The sequence below is a fragment of the Cricetulus griseus genome, chromosome 3 (genome assembly GCF_003668045.3).
Source record: "Cricetulus griseus strain 17A/GY chromosome 3, alternate assembly CriGri-PICRH-1.0, whole genome shotgun sequence".
Lineage (NCBI taxonomy): Eukaryota > Metazoa > Chordata > Mammalia > Rodentia > Cricetidae > Cricetulus > Cricetulus griseus.
Genome location: NC_048596.1, coordinates 61387486 through 61405134, shown reverse-complemented (window position 1 = coordinate 61405134; position 17649 = coordinate 61387486). Strand labels below are relative to the sequence as shown.

Here is a 17649-nt window from a genome sequence, read left to right as displayed (position 1 = left end):
TATCAGTGTGGTGTCCACGCAGCAACAGTGGAATTTGTGCAGCTGGGAAGGCTCCTGACAGATGCATGAGGCCAGCAGCTGCTTTATCATTGTCCACACACATCGGTGTTGCTTTTCACTTTGTAATCAAGAAGAACGTTTAAGATACATGTGAAATTGGTTATCATGTTTGTGAAAAATCTCAAAGAGATACAAATTATCAATTCACCAGCAGTGTGGTGCAATTTCCAATCAGAAACCCCTCACAGTTGATGTTCTGTGCAGGTGACGGCAGCAGCTTTAATCCCCCTCATCCTGTTGATGTGGCAGGCCTGGAGCTCCGGGCATTCTGCAAGCCTGTCACACAGGGTCAGGGTTTCACTGGCCTGTAAGAGCCAGCTGGTTGAGCAGGGAACCAGTGGCTCCCATCCATACCTAGCCTCTGCACAGCAGAAGCAGAGTGAATGTGTGATGAGAGAGCATGCACATTCGAGTTCCAGAACCTGGCTATCGATGGGCAGCACCAGCCAGCAGGAGGATGGAGGGCAGGGTCCAAGTGTATCTCCTCCAGCATGAGGCTGGGGACACGGCTTAGGGTATGTGGGAGTAATGGGCAGCATGTGGCCTATGGCCCTAAATAAGGACAGAAGACCTGGGAGCTCTTCACCTGCCATTCCTGAGCTCCCTTGCCATCTAAGCAGTTTTTAAATTCCAAATTCCAAATTCAATACTTTTTCCTTTAAACATTACAAAATTGAGGAAGGATTCTTTTAAAATAGAGGTCATGGTATGACAGTGCCCTTGGTACCTTGACCTAAGGTCTAATGCCCCAGACAGGACAGATGTGACAGGCTCTATGTGATAGACCCTGTGTAATCATGACTAGGGAGACCAAATCTCTACCAGTTCTGACCCCCCAACACATACACTCCTTCAGCCCAAGTTTCCTTCACTCTGGTGTTTTCACAAACTTATATATGGCTGTGTTCATTGCAGCATGTGCCTTTGTGTGCAACGGGTTAATACTTGGATCTGTCATTATTAGCTGGATATTTCCGGCAAGTCCATGGAGCAGCAGCTTTCCCTTGCATGGAAGGTGGTACATGATATTCACATTGGTGACTTAAGGCAGGAGCCTAACAGGTAGGCCCTGGCCATCCAGAAATAGGTGCTGACCCTGAAGAGGCTCCCAGGGAACCCTGGCACTGCTCTGCAGTGTCTTGAGAGAGTTTAAAACTGGAGAATGTTGGGTGAGTGACAGTGAAGGCCATCCACACATGAGTTCAGAGTCACAGGTGCTCAACGTCCTCAAACATATATGGACACACTTATGTGCATAGCAAGAATTACAGTTTCTTCACCTTTGTGGAAGTGTCCAGAACTGGTTGTGACCAATGGTCAGGTTGGCATTTAGTGGTCTGATACAAGTAGTCTCTCATATGCTCCCTCGGCCCAGCCCACAGCTTTGAAGCAAAGCATATGTGTGTATATATGCATGGGTATATGTGCATGAGTATATGTACATGTATATATAGTACTGTGTATATGCATATTTACAGTTATGTATACTGTGTACATCTATATGTGAGTTTGTGTGCATGGAATTCTTATCAGAGAGCTTTAATGTCGATAGCATGGTGTGAGTACTAGGGCCATGGCAGAACTGAAGAACTGGAGAGCTAGACTGTATGACTAGTAGGTGGGCATGGACCCCTGACTAGCCCTGTTCATCTGTCCTCAAGTTCAGGGGCCTTCTGGCCCAAATTCCATCTCTTTGGGGTCCCTAACTGTGTTCCCAGCCTTTGTGTCTCCATGCTGCTTCTAGAAGTATGACCAGAGCCAGGGTGGAAGATAAAGCAGTCTGAGAGCCCACAAAGGCAAGGAGATGATGTCTTTTGTAGTCCAAGCAGGTGACATTCCAGGACTGTGGGCCTCAGACCACCAGGTGGCCATGGAGCAGTGGATGCCCAGCCTACTGCTTCCTTGTGAGGACTCAAGAATTTGTCTGCTGTTGTCTGTGAGTGACTTAGAATCTCTGGAGGACCATGTTCACAACTAGAAATTTTCTCAAACTTTGAACCAGCAAAGACAAGCTCACAACCCCAGTCTGCAGAGCATGGGAGAAGCACTCTACTTTTGATCAAGAGTCTGAAGACAACAGCCAGAGGCACAGAAGACCCACGAAAATGTCAGGTGATAGAGGGTGTAGAGCTTCTAAGATCAAAGCTGTTGAGAACAAGTGGATGAACTCTCAGGCTAAGGAGACATAGCTGAAGAATGGATTTGAAAACTGGAGGCTAGATGGAGGAGTGGCCCAGAAGCAGCACCAAAACTTAGAGGGTGTGGTAGAAGGTGTAGGGCAGAGACAGGTAGGAAGTGGCCGCCTGCCTGCTTTCACACCTGACTACATCACAAATCCTCACAAGCAGTGAATCCTGAGCTGGAAGAATATAAAGCTCAGATACCAAGTGAAACAGTTGAGCATCACATGGAAAGAAGAACTTAGAGTAGCCTGAAGAAGTTGCCATATAACTCATAGAAAAGCAGTACATGGTCCAGAATCACAACAGCCAGAAGTGACAAAGTCACTTAATTGAAGAGTAGAGTTGTAGTCACCTCTCAGGAGCCTATTCAGGAGACCACCTTAAGGTTTCAAGTTCTCCTTAAAGGTCTACAGTAAACATGGAGAATAGGAGGGATTAAAGAAGGTGGGATGCTATGCCCCTCCCACTTTCCTGAAACTGCTGTTAGCAGGTGCTTCTGTGTTTTGGTCCAATGCACCTGTTGCTCATGGTACTTTCTGATTATGAGCTGCCTCAGGCTTCCACCCAGACCTTTGGGGAACACTGGCTCCTTCCTGACTCACACTGGCAGCACCTCCAAGCAAACTTGCTTCTTCCTCTTTTGTTCCTATGGTCAAGACCATAGTAGTGCCAGAGGGAAGCCAGTGTTGGAGCCATGCCAGACAGGATCTGAGACCCTCTGGCTTGAGTCTGTGAGTGTCGGGCATGCCACCACATGACTCTGAAGTTATGATATTAAATAAGGAGGCTCTGTCTGGGTGTATGGCTTATTCTTTTCTTCTTCCCATAAATAATATCACCTCAGAGGGGGATTTCAGCTGGCCTTGACTTGACCCTTACACAGTTCCAAGTCAGTCTGGTTTATAGCAGTGGTGCCCAGCCTGGTGCTGATCTGATGAAGACAGCTCTAAGAGGGACAAGCAGGCAGGAGAGCCATGCCAGTGAGCAGGTAGCAGGCTGGCACACAAGTAATTACAGTGTACACAAGCTGGTAATTGCATATTCAAGAATGATGGATGAGGTGGTCGGAAGAAGTGAAGACACGGTGTGCTTTTGAGGGGAGCCCCAGCCCAGTGCCATGGCTACACACAGCTGTGGGGTGGGACATGATTAATGGGTAGTATCCCACAGGGTGTTCATGGTGACTGGACAGAGCCATGGCTGGTGGGGACCTCTCCTTCCAGCAGGCACAATACTCTGATGGAAGCCTCCTGAGGGAGCCAGGCTGTCTACCCGCTTCTTTGCATAGAGAAGTGAAGGTTTCCACCCTGGTGGCTGCCAGCCTCTGACCAGCGTGCAGACGCCACTGCGGTTTATCATGCGCTGAGTTGGTTTTGCTCCCTCTGAGGGTTACTTTCAGCACTAGACATTTTCCTTCACTTTGGAAAAGACATCCAGGCCCCATTCAGGGGATGCATGCTTTGTGGGGAGTCTTCGTGTGTCTCACATGAGCAGGACCAGGCAGTCTGAGCACTGCTCTTGTACTGCTCACAAGAGAGGCAGCTGGATGGTAGAGCAAGGCTGGCACCCCTGAGTCTTGTTGGTGATGGATCTTGGTCTCTGAGTAGGGCAAGGTCACACTAGATGCTTGAGTCGTTCCTTTTTTTAGGAATTTACACACAACCCAGATACACACAGACCACCACCTTCCATGCCAGTGAGGAAACCAAGTGATTCTGTTTTCTTCTTTCTTTTCTTCAGCTCTTGGAATTTGACAAGGAGTTGTCTGTCTTTAAGGACAGACTATATGAACTGGACATCTCATTCCCCCCCAGGTAAGGAGCCCTGCACCTGCCAAGAGCAGGCAACCTTCCCAGCAACCTCCTCAGGTATGCCTGTGTGTCAGTGTTAGTGTGTGCATTCATGTGTATGTGTACACACATGCATCTCAGTACATGAAAGCGTGCATATGTGTCTGTATGCATGTGCCCTGAATACATGAGCACCTGCGTATATCACCATGCCATCTAGCATGTGTGTCTATCTGCATATATGTACCTGTGTTGTGTGCATCTGTCTGCATGCATACACCCATATGTGTGAATTACACCTCCACCCATCATTTCCATGGCCTGAAGAAAGGAATTGGCTGTGAGTAATAAATGATTCTGTTTTTTTAAGACCCTTTTCCAATGTGAAAAAAAAAAAGTTATAGATTAGGAGGCATGGGTTTATGGGCAGCAATGCTGAGGATCCCTGGGAGTCTTGAGACTCACCATTGTGTGGCTTCCCTGCCAGGGGCTTCTGAATCTTTCTGAAACAGATAAGTACTCTGGTGCTCCTGGAATCTTGATATCTGCCACACTACACTGGTTCTCTTCAGATATCCAGGGCCTCTGCATGCTGTGGTGTACAGAAGGGGAAAGGGCTGACACAAAGTAGTGCCTGGTATGTAGCAGATCTTAATTGCAGGATTACCCATCATCTGCTGTGGCTGTGCCCTGCTTCTTGGGCTTTGCATCGTTTTGGAAGCAGTGTACAGAACGTGGCTTCTGAGGACAAGGGATTGTTGCCGGCGCAAGCCTCCGGTAGCTATGGGATTCCTCCTCCCGGCCCTTAGGCTGTGTCAGATCCCAAGACTTGTGACCTAACGTATCGAGGGAGACTTTCCAACAGACTGAATTATGCCAGTCACTTCATCATGCTGCTGGTGCCTGCCTCATGCCTGCCTAGTGGGAAATACTGGGATCTGTTCCTCAGAATGCCGGTCCTGCATCCAATGTGTCTGACAGCCAGGCAGCTTTTTTCCTCTCTGCCAGTGCCCTCCATTTCTGTGCCAACTGGACATAATCAAACATGTGCAGTGGGGAGACCCACCCCTGCACAGACCTAGACTCCTATGGTTCCTTCCTTTTCAGCTGCTAGCTCATACCCCCAAACCTAGGAGACTAAGGTAGGGGGGCTAGATAGAGTTTCAGGGATAGAGAAACAGGGCCACAGGTCCTAGTAATTCGAAGACACCTGGTTAGTTCCCAGGCAAAGATATTATTGACTCCTAGCAGCAGGGCTCAAGGAGGTGACCTCATGAGACTGACCAGAATCCCTGACCCTGCAGCCCAGTGCTAACCAACATAACTCTGGATCACATTCATGGGCAACTAGGTGACTTGCCAGGTACATCTAATCAAGCATTGAGGGACCTGCTCTGACCCTCATGTGACTCTCAGACACTCTGAATATCCCCAATAAATCATGGGTATTGGTAAAAGCATACATATGCCTGACCAAGAGCTGAGAGGCCCAGGGTCTACAGTGGGATGGGGACATGCCTGTCCCTCAAGACTTGCATACTGAAGTTAGCATCTGTCTTGAGATTTTTCTATCAGTGTTACAGTCTTGAAAGTCACCTGATCTCAAAAGGTACAGGGCAGGATCCAGCCAGGCTGAAAATCCAGAGGGCCTTGTAATGTAAGCCCAAGTGACTAAGAGAGAACCCTTGACCCACACGGCAACCAGGGAACCTGCTTCCCCCACCTGGCAGGAGCAGCTGTCATCCCTCACAGGGTTGACACACTGGCATGTTCTAGTCAATTGAGTGTTGTGTTTTCAAGAAGGGGCCCTGCATGATGTTCCCAGCGTCTGGAGCCACCAGCCTCCTAGGAAAACTCCCTATGCCTAACCCAGGCTGGTGAGGGGTCGGCCCACCTGCCTGTTAGTCAGGGATCCATTCCCCTGAGTAGGGAGCAAAGACAGCAGTATATTTTTAAGGCAGAATCTTTAGCACAAACAGAAAAGAATGTAAGATCCACCTGTGTGTTCAGGGATGTGGGGAGGTATATGCAGCGCAGTGCCCAGGAGTCCCACTCAGCACAGCAGAGAGTTCCAGAGTACCCCAGTGATGCCCGTACTCTTACTTCAATACTGAGTTTGTTATGTGAGTCACCATAGGGGGTGTCCAGAGGCAGATGAGGAACGTGCCCTTGAAATAGGGTAGCATCCTGGATATTGGGATAGAGCTAGGCAAATAATACAAGCCCTCAAAAGCAGGGCTGCTTTGGTGAGGGAGTCACATTCAGAGCTGTGAAGAGAATTCATATGTCACACTAGCCTGGAAGGTGAAGAGAGCCTCAAACCAATAGCCATCCAGTGGAAGGCCAGTAATGAAATGGGAACCATAAACCATCATCCTAGTGGGGAAGGGACTTCTAGGCATGACAGAGATGCCTTATCTTCAGACTTTGAGGCTGTGAGCTGGGTCCACCTAGCCACTCAGCCCAGAGAGACAAGGGGTAGTCTGTGCTCTGTGAACTGGAAGCCTGCTGGACTGTCAGGCAGTTGTCAAGGTTGGTGGAGGATTTAGAGCCCTCCCTCTACTGTTTGCTGTGAGAGCATCTGTATCCCAGGTGAAGCTCACACTAGCAAGCTCTATCCACCTTCAGGGGTCACAGTTATCTCAGGAGCACCCTGCCCTGCAGGCCTCATAGTCCCATCGTATGGTATGGGTATATTTTGGTCATGAGACTGAGCTTTGATTGTGGCCAGGGTCCTGCTCTGCCTCCCACCCCTTGGAGTTGGATACTGAGGCAAGCTTCGCCACCTGTCTATGTCAGTCACTGCATTGCAGGATCCAGGCATAGAATATATAGATCCTCATATCCTGCAGCCTGAATGAGTTGCCCTCCCTGGTATCTGTGGACATCTTGCCTCTCTGGCTTCACCATCACAATCAATGGGTGTGTGTGTTCATGCCAGATGCCAGCCCAGCATGGAGCCCATGGAGCCCACATGAGCATATGTTTTACATACTAAACACATGGGAGGCACCACCAGGTATTTGTTGGCTAGTCTTCCAGATATTTCCCTTTATTTAGAAATAGCATTCAAGTTTTCACGATGGATAGGGGGAAAGAGAAATGATCCAAATTGAACTGTTATGTCTAGAGTATGGTCTAGTCTACACTCTGAGAGGCCTTTGGTCTCTCTTCCAGTCATAACATGTATCTTTGGCATGTGCTTCAACAAAAGGCTCCCGAGGCCTGTCCCTACAACTCAGGATGCACACAGTGTCCTCCGCCACCGCCTCCAGGGACACTGGTGATGTCCCTTACTCCCAGAGAGCACTGATGTTCCTTCTCCATTTGGCTTTACTGTGTTTTAAAGCTGACAAGCTGGGAATGGTGGAACATGATGACTGTTACTTGGAAAGATCAGGAAGTGGAAGCCAGCGTGAAGTATACATGGAGAGTCTTTCTCAAAACTAAAATGATAAAACAAATGACCAAACAGTTCATAGTTCCTGTTATGTTGTCCTGTTGCAGTTTGGAGAGCCATTCTAGTGCCAACACAATAAGCAAAAGTTTAACCTGGGAAAGAGCTGGTGATTGAAGTGGTGGTATGTGAATGAAAAGAAGAAATAAAAGCAAAGGACATTACTGGCCCTGGGTTTTGGCACCAGATGAATGAAAAAAAATAAAATAAAATATGAAGGAAAGGACATGACTGCTCCTAGGTATGATGGGAGAGAATTTCCTGCAGATAAAAGGAAGAGCATAGCCAGAGTCAGAGACATGTGGTAGTCCAGAGTGGACATGACCCTGAGCCATGTGAAGGGCAGGGGAAGAGAAGAGAAGAGAGAGGAGAACCAGGTGCAGCAGCCAGGAGGCTCAAAGGGAACGAGGTAACCAGAACGGTTGGATTATATAGGGAAGGGCAGCTGGAGGAAGGGCAGCACAGTCCCTGGGCTGGAGAAGTTTAGGGTAGCATGTGGGGTGGGGTATGCCAGCCAAGAGGGCCCTGTAACAGGTAGGGACTAAGGGATGCTGGGAGAACCTGGTGGCTAGTATCTGCTTTGATATACTAAGTAGACACCTCAGCCATTTGTCCCAGGTTTGAAACCTAACAGTATGTACCAGATACATTCTTAGTCTATAATAAAGTAGATAGTCTTGGACTGAATGTGATGGTACACATCTTTAATACCAGTACTCAGCCGGCAGAGGCAGTCTGATCTCTGAGTTTGAGGCCAGCAAGTTCTACATGGTAAGTTCCAGGCCAGCCATGGCTCCATGGTAACATAGTGTGAGACCCTGTCTCCAAAAAAGAAAAAGAAGAAAAAAAGCTAGCCTTAGGCATACTGTATGCACAAAAATGTGTTTGTGTGTGTGTGTGTGTGTGCGCGCGCGTGCATGCGCATGCACACATGGGTGATGTGTGCAGAGAAATCACTGTTGTTCATATTTTGTTCATATATGTACATGTGCACACACTGTATAGGTTTGAATATATGAAAGCAGCAGTATGTATGTATATGATGAACTATTTGTATACACGTGTATAATATAGTATATGCATATATAGACTGTCCATATGTACATGGACCTTCGTGCTGGAACATGGATATTCACACATGTGCATTACTATGTATATATATGTTACAAGAATTCTAATTGGTTTTAATAATAAAAACCTTGAGTCAGATAGAGGGTTAAATGCTAAAAGATCAGAAAAACAGCAGCCAGCCACTAGTTCCTACCTCTACTGAATCCTCAGACCCAAAGGACAATCCTGTCTCTAGGAATCCTCAGACTGAATCCTGAGCTCATCTCCTCCCACCTTATATTCCTCTCTACACCCAGCCATATCACTTTCTGTCTCCACCTCCACAGTGCTGGGATTAAAGGTGTGAGCCACCACCACTTGGCTCTGTTTCTCTTTTAGACTGATTCAATCTCATGTAGCCCAAGGTGGCCTTGAACTCACAGAGATCCGTCTGCCTCTGTCTCCCAAGTGGTGGGAGAAAAGGTGTGTGCTACCACAGCCAGGGCCACTGTGGCTAACTAGTGGCTTGTGCTCTGATCTTCAGGCAAGCTTTATTTGTTAGATCACAAACAAAATATCACCACACATATGTATATTTTCAGGGCCTGTATAGGCCTGCACATCTGTGCATGAGTGTGTACATTATGGGCTTATGTATGTCGGTACACGCCAGGGTTTAGATGTGGAGGAGTGAATTCATGAATGTGTATGTATGTGAATAAGCACGTGTATCTGTGTGAGTATGGTTGTATATCTGCATAGTTGCTAACACAGCAGCCTGTCATTGATGACTTGGGACTTAAAACTGTACATCCAGAACTTACTCCATTTGGAGCAGAGAAGTGGACCATGGGATACTGCCTAGGGAAACATGAGCTTTGCTGTAGCCCTGTTCCATAGGCAAGAGGATGTGCAATAGCCTGAGCGCTGTGTTATCTGGGGAGGCTTTCCAGTGGGCTAAGAGTAAGCCTTCCTGGGAGACAGCAGTACCTGAAGCATCTGTTCTCCCTGTGATCTCCTTCCCATCCTAGGTTTCTGCCTGCATCTCATCACCAGGTATGGCAGGCGAGCATGGGAAGGCCATGGTAATTCCACCACCACATACTCTGGGCCCATGCAGGAAGCCCTGGGTCCCCCCTTGGAAGTGCACTGCTTTTGTTGAAGGACCAGTGTCACCACTTAGGCCTAATGTCTAACTTCTAGACATACAACTACTCTGGGGTGCTCCAAAGTCCCTGGGTATCCATTACCAAGATGCCCAAAGTGAATCTTAAATATCTATGCTTGCTCTACTGACCCCAGAGCCACTATGGATAAGTGAAACTGCTCACCTTTGAAAGCAGCTCCTGAGACCTAGGGCTCTCAACTCAGTTCTGGCAGTTCATCTGGCAGAAGACTTGCTGGCCATTTGAGATGTGGCCACCCTCATGTAGAACAAGGAGCTCCTAAGTACCTGGGTTGCATGTGTCGGGAACCAACCAGCCTCCATGCATCCTTGAGGGCACAGGCCACACAGGGCAGGTGGGAAGCCTCCACACCACATGCAGTCCTGCCCACCAACCAGAGCTCTACCTTATCCTATGATTTTCATTTTCACTTCCATTTTCCAAGCCCTTTCCATTTTGGCTGTATCTTGAGGAACATAACCTCTACCATATGGGTTCTGGGGTAAAACTCAGTTTTCCATTCTTGGTGGCAAGTACATTTACATGCTGATCTTGCTGGTCCCTACATATTTATTACTTTATTTTAAAATAATAATAATAATTCAATTCATTACATGTTAACTAAGTAGCACTATAATGGAAAAACGTGGCAGGCACGAGCGTAGGGAGAACCTCTTCCCCTGGCTATGGGTACTTTGCTTTGCTTTTTGCTGCCTTGTAGAAGAAGTGATTTCCTAGCCCCTCAGCAGAGTGATGTATTGAGAGCCTACTATTGGCTAAGAGTGGACCTGCCCATGGTGTTTGGTGGTAGTGTGTATTGGATGTGAGTGGGCTGGGTGAGGGGCATCACTCCAGAGCACATGGTACCTTCATTAGAACACATGGACCTCAGCAGACATGTCCTCAGAGGGGAGGGCTATCAGGTTCATTGGACACTTGAATTTTGTGGTTGGCCACCATCACCATCACATTCAATCCCAGAGAGACAGCTCTCTTTGTGCCATCTTGAGAAGACTGTACTTGTATGCCAGCCTGCCTCAGAAGTGGCGCTGCGCAAACACAGGCAGCTGTTAAGTAGCACAGCTGTATAGCACTGGCCTGAGATCCCACCTGCCTGGCCTGCAGCACGAAGTGCCTGGATGTTCACATCTCACACTTTTACTCCCAGGAGCTATGTTTCCCCAGGTTGGGATTTTCTTCCTGGGTAAGTATTTACTCTGCACAGGCTTCTGCCCTGCTGTGGATGTAGCACTGAGGGTGATGACGTGGAACATTGCCTGGCTCTTGCCCAGGTACCTCTGCTTTTCCTGTGGTGCTCTTTGCCTCATTGGTGCAGAAGCAGCACCATGGAAGCCATTGTCATCTTGGTGCCAATATGAGTGGCTTTACCTCCTGGATCTTGGAAGGATACAGGGTTCCCTCAACTTGAGACTCACACACCAAATTCTGTGTAGCCCCAAAGCAGCAATAACCAAAGTGCCATGAACTGTGGAATGGACATTTGGAGTACAAACACCTTCAGGCACTGAGAACAAATCCGCAGTGTGTCTGAGCCGGCCAATGTGGAGTGGACCCTTGGAGAGCCTGTGTGTACTTCCCTACCAGCCAGACCTGCTGAGGTGCTGAGCTTGGCATCTTCCACCTTCAGTGGGATCTGCTGGTGTGTTTCTGTCCCGTGTACACTTTGACTGATACAAAGCTTAACTTAGAAAGGGCCGTTTAAGTGCTGTGCAGATCAGAACCTTTGCTCAGGGAACCCTGAATGAGAAAAGCTACTATATTCTCAGCAGTGAGCAAACTTGGCATAAGGTTAATATTTTTTAAATGACCCACATGCTTATAACATGGATGTTTCACCTCCAGTAAGTTAAGCATTGGAAGTAACATTGGTCACATTTGCCAAAAATCCAGAAATTGGACTAATAGCCATGACTTGGAACCCAGTCAGGGAGCAGTGGGATGGTCTGTCACTGGATCCTGGTTGCACAAAGTCCATGCAACATGGGGACAGTTAGTGAACCAGTGGACAGAAAAACTATGCCTGCAAGTTGTGGTCACCTGAGATCCAACATGAGCAAGCTGCCCCTGAAGCCATATAAAGGGAACCAGGGCAGGCTCCAACCTCACACCTGCAGCCACCGGGACACTCTTAGGCAGTTCAGCTGCTAGGATCTTAGCATTTCAGAATTGGTCATAATTCTGGTGCTGTATTCATTTTCTTTGGCTCTAGCCTCATTTGCCCCTCCATTTTCAGACATTTTAACAGCATCTAGTATCTTTGAAACCTAGTGTCTGTTCATTGTGTCTAGACCTCAGTACATATAGATATGTCCCTAATGAAATTCCTTCTGTGATACACATGCCCCAGGGATAAATTGCCCTTGATGCCACTGCCTTTGATGTGCTGTGTAACCAATGTCAAAAGCAGTACAGGGACTGAGAACAGGTGACCTTCCACCAGGTGAAAGCAGAGAGGCTCCCTGCCTGGCATAATGGGGTTCAGCCCTTCCACTGTCCCCATTCTGAGGACAGCCTCAGTACTTCCTAATGACCTTCTTATGCTTGTTTTCCTGTGGTCTAAGGAGGGCCAAGAATCAAAGCAAAGGCATGAATTACACCGCTTTCCTCTCCCCACTACCCTAGGCCTGCACTGCAGGACTCTCAAACACAACAGGCTTTGTGCTCCTTACAGTGTGGTCATGGGGGCCATGGCAACACTATCCAAGCCTAGCCCCCCCAGATCTTGAGCCTAGCCTTGTCACCTGAGCCAGGCTGGCTGCAAGCAAACAGCCAGCAAAGGGCCACTGCCCACATCCTGACAGAGTTCGAGGGGCAAAGAGGAAGGGAGGCAGTGTGGAGGCAGCACAGGTGGGCAATTGTTAATTTTATCAGTACTGCAATTAATTATGACGATTATTCCCGGAGCTGTACAGAGCTGAGATAGGGTTGGTTTGTCCTGCCTCCCACCCCTTTTGGGTTTGCTTCCAGATAAGTCTGCATGCACAGCCCTGCTTGCATTAATCATCCACGTGCAGCCACATCCAGGCCTTGCACTCAGCTGAGCAGCCCCTGGCCCCTGAATAGAAGATGGAATATTTCCATACCCAATGTTGGCCCTCCAGGCCTGCCTGGATCAGAACTTCCTGCTTTAGCATTTTGGGTATTGGGGAGCACCTCAGGCTATGGAGCTAAGGACACACACACACACACACACACACACACACACACAGACACACACACACAGACACAGACACACACACACACACACACAGACACACAGACACACACACACACACACACACACACACACACACACACACACACACAGACACACACACACACACACACACACACACACACACACACACACACACACACACACACACAGACACACACACACACAGACACACAGACACAGACACACACACACACACACAGACACACAGACACAGACACACACACACACACACACAGACACACAGACACACACACACACACACACACACACACACACACACACACACACACACACACACACGCGCGCAGCAGCAGCAGAGTTTGCCCTGAGTCCCATAGGGTCCAAGGGACTCCCAGAACCTTTTAAGTGTAGAAAGTATTGGGGATACAAGAGCACCACTGTTCTCTTCTGTAACTCATGGAGCCTAGTATGTCTAATCAATGACCACCTGCAGATCCTATCCCTGGTCACAGAAGGATGCCTGTTCTGGCTTTGTAGGTCTGTTCAAGCTCTCATGCTATTCACTGTGCCTGGAGGACAGGACTCCCACATCTACAGATTCACTGGCAAGTCACCTGTAATGCTGAAACCCAGAATTTAGGGTTTCCACTAGACTCTGGACCTGGGCTGGCAGTAGAACATCCAGCAAGGTCTCCAGGACAGCAGGGTCTCCAGGGATGGTGACCTGTGGTTAAGAACTGTGAAAAAGCTGTTACCAGACATGAGATGATGACTTCTAAGGGCATGCTAAGTACAAGACATGGTGATGGATGCTTCCCAACACTTGGGAAGTAGAGGCAGGAGTTCAAGGTCATCTTTGACCACACAGTTTAAGAGTAGCCTGGAATACAGGAGACCCTGCTGAAAAAACAAACAACAACAACAAAAAAAACCCTAAAAGTGCTAGTAAAATGGTTGCGCAAGTAATAACACTTGCTGCCAAGCCTGGTAACCTGAATTCAGTTCCCAGGAGCTGCGGAGAGAACCAACTCTCACAAGTTGTCCTCTGGCTTAAACGTACATACCATTGCATATGCCCCATACTAATAAATGTAATTTTAGTTTTTATTTTAAACTGGTAGAATGCTCTTTGCAATCCTGTTTCCAAGTTGGCACCTCCCAGTGATGCTTTTTAAGTTGGGCCTCCTCACTGGGCTACTGTTGAGCATTTAGCTGAACATTGAACCTCTCATCTGAAGACAGTACCAAGGCCAGACTATAGCAGTAGACACAAACAAAGGCACTCTTACTGCTGAGGTCTGACTCCTGAACCCACATAGCCCATGTAAAAGAACCAGCTTGCCAGCACCCTAGGGGCTGGACCACTAAGATGGCCAGTGGGTGAGTATTCTGTTTCCATGGAGACTCCATTGCATGTGCAAGTTGGAGAGGGGTCTCAAGTCAAGGTGCCCTGCACCTCTTCAAAGCAACAAGCTTCTTGTTCTAACAGAACCACAAGAGGAGGATTGAACCACACTACCCTGCAACTGTGGTAAATTGGTAGGTTCCCCTGGGTGGCAGGTACAGGAGGCATGTGACCTCTCCACAAGGCTCAGGCCAATAGTCCTGAGACCTCTGTGTAAGTAAGGCATATATAGGAACCAGCCAGCCTGACTTATGCAATCTGTAGATATATGCAGATAGAACTAAGTTGGATGGCGGCTTGGGTTTCAAGTTTAGCTTTATATTCTAGAAACCTCACTGTGTGCATTCTTTCCTGGATAGCAGCTCACTCTTCCCTTCAGAACTTGGAGGATTTCTGGGACCAGAGTGCAGTTGACACTTTGTTTCTATGTCTCCACAGCTATCCCTACAGTGAGGACTCCAGCCAGGGAGAGCAGTATATGAACACAAGATGCCCTGCATGGTGTGATCGAATCCTCATGTCCCTGTCTGCCAAGGAGCTGGTTCTTAAGGTAGGAGGGAGCCCTGGGCTAGCCATGGAGAACTCCCCAGCCTGGGGACCCTTGAGTAGACCACTCAGTTGATTGTAAAATGAGTAGAAGGGAAGTGCTTAGTCACCGCATAGCTAGCACTCAGGCCCCTGTAGGTGCCACTGCCATCTTATTAGAAACACAAGAGCCTGCTCACAGCAGGGTCTAGCCATAATTTATTGTGTGGTGTTCCGTGTTCTTGTGGAGGTTCATGGGAGTACCTACATGTTATGTAAAGCAAAACAGTTTACAACTGAGCTCAGTGGGATCAGGATGAAGGGGTAATGTGCTCAAGTCACGATACAGAGGGTTTTCACACTTCCTATTACTTTCAGTTCCCATATTTTATATGTAAATTGCATGTTTTGAAAAGAACCAATATCGGAATTAGCTCTCAGCCCCACCCGTGCAGATCTAACAGTGAAAGGGGTAGACTCACGAAGGGACAGCAGTTGGAGGCTGAGTATATGCAAAGCCGCAGTCAGACTCAGGTGTGGACTCTTGGGTGAGGAGGAAATGAGAAAAGTGCCCACAGTGGGTTCTCCGGCCTGGGGTGTTTACGCTCTGCTGCTCCATCCCTACTCCTGGAGTCCTATGCTGGGGAGGGAGGAGCCCCCTCTCATGGACTCCCACCTTCACCCCTTCACCGAACAGCTAGATTTCATTGTCATCCCCTTGAGCTGCTACTGGCTGTCCCTGCACCAAACACCCACCCCCACACCAGCTTGTGAGAGAGACAGTCCTGCCATCCTCTTCCTGAGGCTCTGCTGATCTTGGTGATGTAGCCACTGACCCCAGACCCCAGGCTTTTCACCACTCCTGTGTTCCCGAGCACAATGGGTGCAGCTGGTGTTGAGGCTCTGGCCACAGAGAGGGGTCTGCAGGCAGTTCTGCCGGAACTGAGGAGGGGGGGTGTTGGCCAGAAGCCCCTTGGATCTGCAGCAGCTTTAGCACACAACCCTACCTTCCAGCCTCGTGAGCAGGGCCTGTGCCATAGTGCCCACTGACCTGGGCCACCTCTGAGGAAAGCCCCCTCGGCAACCGGAAGCTACATTATCTGTGACCTGGGCCTACTCATCGGCTCCCTGGAAACAGAAGTACAAGAATTAGGCATGCAGTCGAGCCACCCAATTTTCCCCAGTGGCAGCCTCAGTCTCTCCATGGGACTGAGTGGACGGAAGAAACTGATGTCACTCACCGAGAAAACAGTTAAGATCATTAAAAGTGCACCCTGTGGTAAGGTCCCTAGGATGAGTGCACTTTGATTAGTGATCAGAAGGCTGCCAGGAACTCGGAGGTCATGCAGGGTGCTATGCACAACTTCAGGAAGGTGACAGTGGAGCTTGTTTACATGTACTCACATCTCTGGGTCTCCGGACCCAGGATTCATAATTCAAAGCCACACTGCAGACCAAGCTCTGCCTTTTATCTAAGCTGAGAATAGAGCCTTTAGGAGAGTTTCTGCCTGCAGGGGCTGGAGTCCCTGGGGCTCACGGTAAGCAACCTCCAGAGTGCCTCAGACAGCCTCCCTGGCACCATCCATCATGCCATGCGCTGGTGCCCTCATCATGTTCTGTTCTGCTTCCTGAGTCCTAAAACGCCAGGCGGCGTGGTGCCTGGGAGCCTCGGTGACGAATGCTCAGTGAGGTGTGCCTGCGTCCTGTCTGAGCCCCTCTGTAATTTGTTTATCTGTCCAAAGATTATGCAGCTGAAAACCCACGATTTTATGCTGCCTTTGTAAATTACCATGCAGCGTTTGATGGATGTTTCTCCGCTTCCGAGGAGTCGGCCACATGCTCCTGAAAGATGAGCGAGTGTTCATGCATGCGGTGCTGAAGGTTACGTTTTCATACTTTCTAGCAGTGCTGGAAAGTAAATCTGACCTTAAGCTTCCTACTGCATTAAAGATAAGTCAGTTTTAACGTTATCGTCGTAGACGCTTCGGCTGCGGGTATAAAACTCCAGCCTGGTCAGAGTTGACTGACTGATTAGCATTGACAAAACCTCTGCCTTCAAATCCAAAGCCAGGGGTCTGCCAGGAAGTGCAGGGAGCAGCTCATTAATATGCATACGTGGCCCTGGATGGCATGCTCCAGGTTAATAAAGCAGGTTTTCGAGAGCAAGTGTAAATAGGGAAAATGGGAAACAGATGAGCTACTCAGCTCTGAACACACCCTTAGAAAGGAAGCTCTGAGTGGCACTAATTGCAGGACTAGGGGCTCTGTGCCAGCCAGTGGACAGGCAGGGGAGGCCTGGGGGAGTCTCAACCCCTAGGCTGACCTGCCACCCCTTTCCTCTAGAGGCAGGGTTCCTATGGCAGAAAAGCCAGCCACATGCTGAGATGTAGCAAGGCTCCCAAGGCCTGCCTGCAGCAGCTCCTCCCTTCTCTGATCCTAAGGATACCCTGAAGCCTCAGCCTTCCTACACCCACCCCCCTGTCTCTGTTTGCTTCCAGTCAGAGAGCGAGGAGAAAGTTGCCACCTATGACCACATCGGGCCTAATGTCTGCATGGGAGACCACAAGGTGTGTTGCTGGGGTTCAGGGGCTGAACCCCTGTGGGTGGGCATCATATCATCTTTTTTAACCTGGCTTTACCAAGCAAGCAAAGTTACTCTGAGTTAATTTAGTTTTAATCAAACACCAAAGGATGTGTGGATGAGTGAGCAGAAGAAATGATCGGCCATAACAGAAGATAATCACACTGTGTGTAAAACATCATGTCATCAGCTGGTTGTGATCAAAGGCTGCTTCTTGAGTATACATTAGGACT

At 48.7% G+C, this 17649-nt stretch overlaps 1 protein-coding gene across 1 annotated transcript in view; it reads left to right on the top strand.

Moving 5' to 3' along the window:
* Inpp5a (inositol polyphosphate-5-phosphatase A) overlaps positions 1 to 17649 on the top strand; it is a 189267-nt gene that overhangs the window by 169678 nt on the left and 1940 nt on the right. The window contains exons 12-14 of the mRNA XM_027409069.2: positions 3984 to 4057; positions 14749 to 14860; positions 17334 to 17402. Of these exons, the coding sequence (XP_027264870.1) occupies positions 3984 to 4057; positions 14749 to 14860; positions 17334 to 17402 (255 nt within the window). The remainder of the gene's footprint in view (positions 1 to 3983; positions 4058 to 14748; positions 14861 to 17333; positions 17403 to 17649) is intronic.